At 46.0% G+C, this 12,253-nt stretch overlaps 1 protein-coding gene across 1 annotated transcript in view; it reads left to right on the top strand.

Annotated features, from left to right (window-relative positions):
* The window catches only part of LOC126417041 (apoptosis-resistant E3 ubiquitin protein ligase 1), a 233,590-nt gene that overhangs the window by 29,705 nt on the left and 191,632 nt on the right, over nucleotides 1–12,253 (top strand). The window contains exon 2 of the mRNA XM_050084931.1: nucleotides 10,685–10,844. Coding sequence (XP_049940888.1) covers nucleotides 10,685–10,844 — 160 coding nt within the window. The remainder of the gene's footprint in view (nucleotides 1–10,684; nucleotides 10,845–12,253) is intronic.

Raw genomic sequence — 12,253 nt, forward strand, 5'->3', positions numbered from 1 at the left:
ATCATTTGGAACCTTCCGTTCCTCTAGAGACTTGCGGTACACGGCTGTCAGAAGGGGGGAAGTTATTTCGCGTACTCTGTGTGGAATCGAATTGGTATCCCTTCACTCAGGCGGCCTACTGACGTCGGTGTTCCTTCAAGTACGAGGCGTGTTTTTTAAGTAAGTACCGTTTTGAAATTAAAAAAGACGTGCTAAGATATCTCAATAATTTTATTTTTACATGAAAGCCTGTACCTTAATCTACAGACTGACGCCATTACAGTCTGATTCTTCCTCGTTAACGTTGTGAACTGAGTGTTTAAGATGCCTCCGATAATGTTGAGTCCCGCCGACTGTGAAGTACGGGCTGTTATAAGATTTCTTAGTGCTAAAGGCCTAAAAGGGATCGATATTCATCGTGAGATCTGTGCAGTTTACGGAGAAAACATTATGAGTGATGGAATGTGACACACACAGTGGTTACGGTTACTACAAGCCACACCACAAGTTGGGAAGCGGGGCCAAATTTCTAGTAGTTTACTGTCGAGTTGAGATTTTCACAAATGTTTTATTCGTATCTTACAGAAACTAGCAGTACGGCAATAAACAGCCCTTTAAACACGCCGCTAACGGCAACCATGTAACACAACACAACACAACAATTTCAAAAAAAATTTTTTTAAAAAAACACACAAGCTAGCAGTACGGCAATAAACAACCTTTTGAAACACGCCGCTAACGCCAACCAATGTAATTTATAGCAATACAACAATTTTAAAGAAATTTAAAGAACATTAGTAAACAGTCTACTAAAGTAAATACAGAACTTCGCTAATAAAGTCTGGTGAGGTAGTTAAGCTACCAACACCGCCATTAAAAAAAATTAAACAGCTCTCAGCAAACACACGATTAATGGCAATAAAAGGAATTTACAAACTCGGAGGAATTTTAAAAAATTTTAAACAAAAGTGTCCTTGGAATATCATTAGAACATAACAGATTTGACGGACCCGTGTAAGGTGGCCACAAATCACCCACTCAGGGATGCTCAGGCTAGACAGAATACTGACCAATTTAAATACGCCCGTAAACACAATTGCTACTCTCAGGCTAGTCACTGCACCGACTTTTAGCCAGCGAAAACTTATTATAAGATGGCTTAACTTGCTGACAGAATTAGAGCTAACCTCGTGCAAGGAAACATTACACCACACAGTCCTGAATGAGCGACCACATGATCAACCAACAAGAAGCATGAATTTACTCATAACCCACGACAGAATAGCGAAACAATTAAACTGCCAAAACAACACCTCCCATCGGCCGTAACGAGAGGAGGAGGAAAGATCACTGTCTTCAATTACACCGGTGCCAGGGACAGGAAACCCGGTCGCCGGAGGCCACAAGGGAGAAGCGACGCTGGTTACACAAAATTATTACTTAATGATTAAACCTTCCGCGAACTTAACTTGCAACTATGCTCGAACAGGCAGTACACGACCTCCAATGGCAAGGACCCACACATACGACCGCGCGCGCGTCGCCCGCGTACCCAACACGCCACGGTGACGCGACAACACGCTCTGTCACCGGAGTTCACGTCTTCTCTGCAACGTTGACGGGTAGTGACCGCTCCTTCATGTTAGGTGTCTCCTTTTTAAACTTCAGTGTTGAAACTGAGGATTTAAAGAAGCTTGTTAACGTCCCACCAAGGCGAAATGAACAGCAACTACTCTTTATACAACCAACACGCGGGGAGCTCTTCCGTCAACTCGACCCGCTCATTACACACAACCGACATACATCACGTGGCGATTCGGTACAACCGACCATGCCTGCTTCGCGCTGGAGAGCCCCACTGCCCTCCCGTGTCCACCACACTCTCTCTGCGCGCAACGCCCCTACTTCCGCGCCACCACACGAGGTTACAACCGGTCAAAGATCTCACTTTCTCCGTAGCAGTTTCCCGGAAGCAAAAACGCAGATATCGATAGGAGAGGGAAAAGACAACCAAGCAGCCACTTAATGACAGACAACATATCAAAAAAACATGTCAGGGGAAGAAAGGGAAAACCAATGCAATCTAAACACAAGGTGTAGCACGAGTCGATACACGGTTCAGAATGGTAAGAAAGTGGGTGAGAGCATCTAAAGATGGCCACACAAATATGCATGATGAACAATGGATTTGGCGCCCTTCGGTCGTTAGTGAAAGTTTGGTGCAGCAAGTCGACAATAAGGTGAGAGAAAACAGACGCTTTGCGATATCCTCCTCGCGGGATGACTTTCTTAATGTTTCTCGTAGTGTTTTTATGGCATTGTGACCGAGCACTTGAATTACCGAAAACTGTGCGCACGTTGGGTACCGACAATGCTGACGGATGTGCACAAAACCAAACGTTTAAACAGTGCATTGACTTTCCTTGAGCAGAAGCACAACGACGGTGATGATTTCTTAAGCCAAATTTTTACGGGTGATGAAACATGGGTGGCCTACGTCACACCAGAATCAAAGCAACAGTCCATGGAAGTTGAGCAAGGGCATCGTTTTGCTGCAAGACAATGCCCGTCCGCATGAGGCGAATCAGACCAAAGATCTCACCACATCTTTTCGATGGGAAACTCTAGATCATCGTCCGTACAGCCACGATCTTGCGCCCAGTGACTACCATCTGTTCCTGCACTTGAAGAAACTCCTGGGCGGTCAGCGTCTTCAAGTCAATGACGAAGTCAAAACAGTGGTGATGCAGTGGCTAACAATTGAGGCGGCAGACTTCTGTGAGGAGGATATTCAAAAACTGGTACAACGTTATGACAAGTACCTCAATATTGACGGAAATTATGTATAGAATTAGATTAAGGTATAGGCTTTCATGTAAAAATAAAGATATCTTAGCACGTCTTTTTTAAATTTCAAAACCGTACTTACTTAAAAACCATGCCTCGTAGCTGCAGCTGCGTGAACTTGCAGCATGCGCTCCGCCGCAATTCACTTGGCAGCCACACTGCGTGGCTTGGGGCAGTTTCGAATGTCTAGTGCTTCAGCGCACTTCAGGCACTCGAAGGTGCCCTCGCATGTTCTCGCAGCATGTCCCATCCGCTGGCACTTGTGGCACTGCAGCGCGGTGCGCTTGTAACGCCGGAAATTCATATCCTCCTATTTCCATCTATTGTACTATAATTTTTTTCCTTATTTTTTGAAGATATGACATTTCTGTGTCTTTATATATTGTCATTGTTTTATATATATCGATGTATAATTGGTTTGCTTTGTAAATATTATTTGTGTTTTTACGCTGGGTCTTGCCTAGGGAAAACTATGCTATCGAACGATTACATCGATAGGTCGTGTGGAGAACCAAAGTGTTTAGGATCTTTGGTAGTGTAAACGCTGCCGCATGGAGCGCGGGCAGAAAGAGTCTGGCTGGAGTAGAGCGGTGGAGCAGGTGTGTTGAGTGACGCTCCCGCGAGTTGCCGCACTTTCGGGGTTTGGCAGCATGTAATTGGGCTCGACTTGCTATGATAGTTTCTGACACGGTGCCGCGGACGGGAAGCATTAGCTGGCACACATCAAGAGCCCGTTTCGCCTGGTGACCGTGTCGAGAAGAAGGCGCGCCAACATCCAGCTTCTGCAACAGCGGCGGCCGACAATGAGTGACAGTCGCCACCTCCTCGATCAACGACTGCAAACATACAGTCAACCAACAAGGAAGACTAAAAGCTCGTAAAGTTTTAGAACTGTATGGCAGACTTCAGCTTTTCAAACTGTTGCATCACAAAAATACAGCAGCTTAGCATGAACCTTTGTTGCTCATTGTCCCAACTGCATTACCAAGCAGGGTCCCTTCCTTTTCTGGAATGAACCCGAGTGTCGTTGAAATTCATACGCCAGCATTAAAGTAATATCATTCCATTTCACTACTTTAATTTCAAAGTTGAGTTAAAGTATTCATAGCTGGCTACAATATTTAGATTACACAAGGATAAATTAAGACTGCGTGTTTTGTTACCATATTTTAGCTTACCTGTGAATGCAGCTCAGCTTGGTACGTACTAAATTTTACTACTGTTAATTGTTCAGAATCATTTAATTCAAGTTCGAAGTCAAATCTCTTATTTCTAAATTACGTAGATTCAAGTAGCTTTTGAAATGATTGTTGAGGTAGCCCAAGACTAACCTTATTTTATTGAATTTCGTAGTGCTTCAGATACAAAGTTCACTATTAATTTGTCACTAAATTAACTTTCAGTTTTCCGGTTTTATTAATTCTTTTGCTAAATTAAGTCAGAGTGTAGCGAAATTTATTATTTCTGACAAACATTCAGTTTTCACACAACACGTGCCAACCTTCAGTTGCCACGCTTTTAGTGCTAATTATATGTGCATTAACCTTTCATTTTGAGTTATTATAGTAGTTGCCCATAGGACTGGCGACCATAAATTTCCCCAAATCTCAAATATCTAATTAACGCCTATTAATTGTTAACGTAACGACCGCACATTTACTTTCTTTATTAACTTTACCTGTTTTCAAAATTAATTTCCACCAATTTCATTTGCATTTTTCCTTTCATTTAGATGTAACCCTTTCCTCCCTCTTTACCGAGAAATTATCTTCGGTGACGATTGCTTTTCCCAAATTTCCATTAGGTATACGCGGTTTAAGTTTTCACTGTCATTAAGGTCGATAAGTGAGGGGGAGGTTACACGCTTCTGCTTCGGCTGTCTTCCCCACAACATCCATGAGGAGTTAGAGGGCGGCAGAAAGCCTCCCCTTCTCCGTCCGGCCATTTCGTTCGGCTAGTGGTGACGAAGGCGAGCGACGAAGTGAGCCGCAGCGCAGAGCGTGCGTGCGTATGATATCCGGAGAGGCGGTGCTTGCATCTCATTGGCAGCGGCGTAATCGTTCGTGGCAGCGCCTTCCTGCCACGGTGGCGGCTGCGTGGCGGCGCGGTTATTTCAAAGTACGGCCGATACCTCATCCCACATTTCTGAACGTGTGCGACGTAACGCGCTCTTTCGCATATCGACGGCGGTTCTGCTACATAAATTGTCCACCTACCTCGATACTGCTGCAGATCTGCACACGTAACTCCTGACTGCAGCTACTTAAGAGATCTCAGTAAACCAGTGTTGAAGAAACTGACATTTCATAACTACACGTCGGAGACCGCTATAAGTACAAAAAGCTGATAATAGTCTTGTGAACTCTAAAGAATAAATCGGAAATGGATTGCTGTTCAAATTTCTGAGTTCAAAGGTCCTTTTAATCTTGCATTAGCATTTTTTTATTGCTATTAAGCAAGATCATCAGCCCACATGTGTTCAAATCATTAAAGTTCCTGTTCACAATCCTCGTCACACTCAAACAGCCAGAACTTTTCCTATCCAATTCCGAAATCATTTACGACAGTAACACAGTCAATAAACTGCTATTTACTTTTGCACTCGGCATTCATTTAAATAAAGTTTTTGCTCGCCATAAATACTCAGTAAAAAAAATTACTTAGTACCGCCACGCTTTTAGTTGAAAGTTTACACACGCGATTTTCTCCAGAAGAAAATATCTCTCGACTCTTAAAATTTCACATATAGTTAAACACCAGCTACCTTGATCACTGTACCGAAACGCGGAAGTCACAATATCACTTCATTTTACACATAATGCGTTCGGACACTTTCAGAATGACCGGCTCCTTCGAAAGCTAGTCCACCACCACCTTCTCCTCTCTGCCTCCACAAACGCCTTTATCTCAAGCGTTAGGTGGCAAACCGTCTCACTTCCTAATGGCTGTACAGAACTACGGTCAATCAGAACAGACTTTCAGGCGCGGCTCGCACCAAAATCTAGCAAGAACCAACCACTGCTCTCAGCTCATTGACGTCATTAGAATAAGCAACTCAAAACTCTCTTTTTAAACAAATAAAATGAAATAAACTTTAAGCTGTACTTTACGTCTGGAATTTAACTATATAGTCGCGAACGTTCTGGCTGTCTCTTATATATTCAAAAATGCTTGGACATCCGTCATCCACTTGTAGGGAAACCACTGGTGGATTCGTTCCCACGATACAAAGCTGGAACACTTGCAAGTTCCTATAGAGAATTACGAACTGAAAATTTAATATTGGCGAATGTCCCACATACACTCACCCTAACACAAAACATAAATATCTACTTGAAATTCGTAAAGTTATTACTACAGCAAAATTGGCAAAGGTTTTATAATGTGTGAACTTTCCTAATTTGAATCTAATCACTGAAGGTGTTATCATATCTTTTCAAATAGTCACAGTTGGTGAACTATTAACACACACACACACACACACACATATATATATATATATATATATATATATATATATATATATATATATATATATATGTTGTTGTTGTGGTCTTCAGTCCTGAGACTGGTTCGATGCAGCTCTCCATGCTACTCTATCCTGTGCAAGCTTCTTCATCTCCCAGTACCTACTGCAACTTACATCCTTCTGAATCTGCTTAGTGTATTCATCTCTTGGTCTCCTTCTACGATTTTTACCCTCCACGGTGCCCCCCAATGCTAAATTTGTGATCTCTCGATGCCTCAAAACATGTCCTACCAACCGATCCCTTCTTCTGGTCAAGTTGTGCCACAAACTTCTCTTCTCCCCCATTCTATTCAATACCTCCTCATTAGTTACGTGATCTACCCACCTTATCTTCAGCATTCTTCTGTAGCACCACATTTCGAAAGCTTCTATTCTCTTCTTGTCCAAACTAGTTATCGTCCATGTTTCACTTCCATACATGGCTACACTCCATACAAATACTTTCAGAAACGACTTCCTGACACTTAAATCTATACTCGATGTTAACAAATTTCTCTTCTTGAGAAACGCTTTCCTTGCCATTGCCAGTCTACATTTTATATCCTCTCTACTTCGACCATCATCGGTTATTTTACTCCCTAAATAGCAAAACTCCTTTACTACTTTAAGTGTCTCATTTCCTAATCTAATTCCCTCAGCATCACCCGACTTAATTTGACTACATTCCATTATCCTCGTTTTGCTTTTGTTGATGTTCATCTTATATCCTCCTTTCAAGACACTGTCTATTCCGTTCAACTGCTCTTCCAGGTCCTTTGCTGTCTCTGACAGAATTACAATGTCATCGGCGAACCTCAAAGTTTTTACTTCTTCTCCATGAATTTTAATACCTACTCCGAATTTTTCTTTTGTTTCCTTTACTGCTTGCTCAATATACAGATTGAATAACATTGAATTATATATATATATATATATATATATATATATATATATATATATATATATATATATATACTCCTGGAAATGGAAAAAAGAACACATTGACACCGGTGTGTCAGACCCACCATACTCGCTCCGGACACTGCGAGAGGGCTGAACAAGCAATGATCACACACACGGCACAGCGGACACACCAGGAACCGCGGTGTTGGCCGTCGAATGGCGCTAGCTGCGCAGCATTTGTGCACCGCCGCCGTCAGTGTCAGCCAGTTTGCCGTGGCATACGGAGCTCCATCGCAGTCTTTAACACTGGTAGCATGCTGCGACAGCGTGGACGTGAACCGTATGTGCAGTTGACGGACTTTGAGCGAGGGCGTATAGTGGGCATGCGGGAGGCCGGGTGGACGTACCGCCGAATTGCTCAACACGTGGGGCGTGAGGTCTCCACAGTACATCGATGTTGTCGCCAGTGGTCGGCGGAAGGTGCATGTGCCCGTCGACCTGGGACCGGACCGCAGCGACGCACGGATGCACGCCAAGACAGTAGGATCCTACGCAGTGCCGTAGGGGACCGCACCGCCACTTCCCAGCAAATTAGGGACACTGTTGCTCCTGGGATATCGGCGAGGACCATTCGCAACCGTCTCCATGAAGCTGGGCTACGGTCCCGCACACCGTCAGGCCGTCTTCCGCTCACGCCCCAACATCGTGCAGCCCGCCTCCAGTGGTGTCGCGACAGGCGTGAATGGAGGGACGAATGGAGACGTGTCGTCTTCAGCGATGAGAGTCGCTTCTGCCTTGGTGCCAATGATGGTCGTATGCGTGTTTGGCGCCGCGCAGGTGAGCGCCACAATCAGGACTGCATACGACCGAGGCACACAGGGCCAACACCCGGCATCATGGTGTGGGGAGCGATCTCCTACACTGGCCGTACACCACTGGTGATCGTCGAGGGGACACTGAATAGTGCACGGTACATCCAAACCGTCATCGAACCCATCGTTCTACCATTCCTAGACCGGCAAGGGAACTTGCTGTTCCAACAGGACACTGCACGTCCGCATGTATCCCGTGCCACCCAACGTGCTCTAGAAGGTGTAAGTCAACTACCCTGGCCAGCAAGATCTCCGGATCTGTCCCCCATTGAGCATGTTTGGGACTGGATGAAGCGTCGTCTCACGCGGTCTGCACGTCCAGCACGAATGCTGGTCCAACTGAGGCGCCAGGTGGAAATGGCATTGCAAGCCGTTCCAGAGGACTACATCCAGCATCTCTACGATCGTCTCCATGGGAGAATAGCTGCCTGCATTGCTGCGAAAGGTGGATATACACTGTACTAGTGCCGACATTGTGCATGCTCTGTTGCCTGTGTCTATGTGCCTGTGGTTCTGTAAGTGTGATCATGTGATGTATCTGACCCCAGGAATGTGTCAATAAAGTTTCCCCTTCCTGGGACAATGAATTCACGGTGTTCTTATTTCAATTTCCAGGAGTGTATATATATATATATATATATATATATATATATATATATATAAAAACATCTGTTTTTTAAGTGTCGGATAATTAAGGTTTTTACTGACTTTTCTTTTTTTTTTTTTTGTAACTTCCAAATTATGACGGTTATTGACAACAGATTTTGACAGATTGTTCCTTTACACAACAGATGGTTATGTGCCTAACATGAAGTTCCTCATCCTATTTCTAGATCAGTTATTAATTTTTATAGTACCAGAGAATGTAACTACTTTATAAGCGCCTTTCCGCTACTTTCACACGCTGCAGTCACGCCATCTGGTGATGACGCACATCTGCAGTACACAGCTCAGCCGTTGCAGGTCGTATAAGGTTCTGACTGCTTACACTGGAGCCCACATACATTCATACAAGAAAGCTTTAATAGACAAATTGGCAGTCGCGCCCTAGCTGCGACGCTTCAAGTGTACGGCAGTGTTGACACGACTTTTAGATACACTCCTGGAAATGGAAAAAAGAACACATGGACACCGGTGTGTCAGACCCACCATACTTGCTCCGGACACTGCGAGAGGGCTGTACAAGCAATGATCACACGCACGGCACAGCGGACACACCAGGAACCGCGGTGTTGGCCGTCGAATGGCGCTAGCTGCGCAGCATTTGTGCACCGCCGCCGTCAGTGTCAGCCAGTTTGCCGTGGCATACGGAGCTCCATCGCAGTCTTTAACACTGGTAGCATGCCGCGACAGCGTGGACGTGAACCGTATGTGCAGTTGACGGACTTTGAGCGAGGGCGTATATTGGGCATGCGGGAGGCCGGGTGGACGTACCGCCGAATTGCTCAACACGTGGGGCGTGAGGTCTCCACAGTACATCGATGTTGTCGCCAGTGGTCGGCGGAAGGTGCACGTGCCTGTCGACCTGGGACCGGACTGCAGCGACGCACGGATGCACGCCAAGACCGTAGGATCCTACGCAGTGCCGTAGGGGACCGCACCGCCACTTCCCAGCAAATTAGGGACACTGTTGCTCCTGGGGTATCGGCGAGGACCATTCGCAACCGTCTCCATGAAGCTGGGCTACGGTCCCGCACACCGTTAGGCCGTCTTACGCTCACGCCCCAACATCGTGCAGCCCGCCTCCAGTGGTGTCGCGACAGGCGTGAATGGAGGGACGAATGGAGACGTGTCGTCTTCAGCGATGAGAGTCGCTTCTGCCTTGGTGCCAATGATGGTCGTATGCGTGTTTGGCGCCGTGCAGGTGAGCGGCACAATCAGGACTGCATACGACCGAGGCACACAGGGCCAACACCCGGCTTCATGGTGTGGGGAGCGATCTCCTACACTGGCCGTACACCACTGGTGATCGTCGAGGGGACACTGAATAGTGCACGGTACATCCAAACCGTCATCGAACCCATCGTTCTACCATTCCTAGACCGGCAAGGGAACTTGCTGTTCCAACAGGACAATGCACGTCCGCATGTATCCCGTGCCACCCAACGTGCTCTAGAAGGTGTAAGTCAACTTCCCTGGCCAGCAAGATCTCCGGATCTGTCCCCCATTGAGCATGTTTGGGACTGGATGAAGCGTCGTCTCACGCGGTCTGCACGTCCAGCACGAACGCTGGTCCAACTGAGGCGCCAGGTGGAAATGGCATGGCAAGCCGTTCCACAGGACTACATCCAGCATCTCTACGATCGTCTCCATGGGAGAATAGCAGCCTGCATTGCTGCGAAAGGTGGATATACACTGTACTAGTGCCGACATTGTGCATGCTCTGTTGCCTGTGTCTATGTGCCTGTGGTTCTGTCAGTGTGATCATGTGATGTATCTGACCCCAGGAATGTGTCAATAAAGTTTCCCCTTCCTGGGACAATGAATTCACGGTGTTCTTATTTCAATTTCCAGGAGTGTATTATCGAGATGTGACTGCTTGTAGTAACCTGGCGGTCTGACCTTTGTGTTGCAGGCATCTCGAGCCTGGTGGGCTGCGTCACTGAGGTGGGCGACCTGCCCGAGCTGCCGGCCCACGACGAGGAGCGGCTGCAGCGAGCCGCCCTGCTGCTGCAGCAGCGCCTCATCCTGCGACAGTGGCTGCTGCGCCACCAGCTGCAGCACCACTACCAGAGGTACCGCTACCACTACTACTGCTACTACACTACCCCACACTACCCTACACTAACCTGCACCTGCACCTGCACCAGGCCTGCCAAAGAAACACACTACTGAGACACAAGTTCACACTCAGGTGACAAGTCACGGGATACCTCCTGATATCATGTCCGACCTCCTTTTGCCCGACGTGTATACATCTACATCTATACTTCGCAAGCCACCTGACGGTGTGTGGCGGAGGGTACTTTGAGTACCTCTATCGGTTCTCCCTTCAATTCCAGTCTCGTATTGTTCGTGGAAAGAAGGATTTTCGGTATGCCTCTGTGTGGGCTCTAATCTCTCTGATTCTATCCTCATGGTCTCTTCGCGAGATATACATAGGAGGGAGCAATATACTGCTTGACTCCTCGGGGAGCCGGGCGACCGCTACGGTCGCAGGTTCCAATCCTGCCTCGGGCATGGATGTGTGTGATGTCCTTAGGTTAGTTAGGTTTAATTAGTTCTAAGTTCTAGGCGACTGATGACCTCAGAAGTTAAGTCGCATAGTGCTCAGACCCATTTGAACCATTTTTTTGACTCTTCGCTGAAGGTATGTTCTCGAAACTTCAACAAAAGCCCGTACCGAGCTACTGACCGTCTCTCCTGCACAGTCTTCCACTGGAGTTCATCTATCATCTCCGTAACGCTTTCGCGATTACTAAATGATCCTGTAACGAAGCGCGCGGCTCTCTGTTGGATCTTCTCTCTCTCTTCTATCAACCCTATCTGGTACGGATCCCACACTTGTGAGCAGTATTCAAGCAGTGGGCGAACAAGTGTACTGTAACCTATTTCCTTTGTTTTGGGATTACATCTCCTTAGGGTTCTTCCAATGAATCTGTCGGGCATCTGCTTTACCGACGATCAAATTTATATGATCATTCCATTTTAAATCACTCCTAATGCGTACTCCCACATAATTTATGGAATTAACTGCTTCCAGTTGCTGACCTGCTATATTGTAGCTAAATGATAAAGGATCTTTCTTTATATGTATTCGCAGCACATTACACTTGTCTACATTGAGATTTACTGGTAGAAGCCGACCTCGGGGAAGATCAGTTTGGATTCCGTAGAAATATTGGAACACGTGAGGCAATACTGACCTTACGACACATCTTAGAAGAAAGATTAAGAAAAGGCAAACCTACGTTTCTAACATTTGTAGACTTAGAGAAAGCTTTTGCCAATGTTGACTGGAATATCCTTAAAGTAGTAAAGGAGTTTCGCTATTTGGGAATCGAAAGAACTGATGGTGGTCTAAACAGAGAGTATATTAAATGTAGATTGGCTATGGCAAGGAAAGCGTTTCTGAAGAAGAGAAATTTGTTAACATCGAGTATACATTTAAGTGTCAGGAAGTCGTTTCTGAAAGTATTTGTAT

This window comes from Schistocerca serialis, chromosome 8 (genome assembly GCF_023864345.2).
Source record: "Schistocerca serialis cubense isolate TAMUIC-IGC-003099 chromosome 8, iqSchSeri2.2, whole genome shotgun sequence".
Classification (NCBI taxonomy): domain Eukaryota; kingdom Metazoa; phylum Arthropoda; class Insecta; order Orthoptera; family Acrididae; genus Schistocerca; species Schistocerca serialis.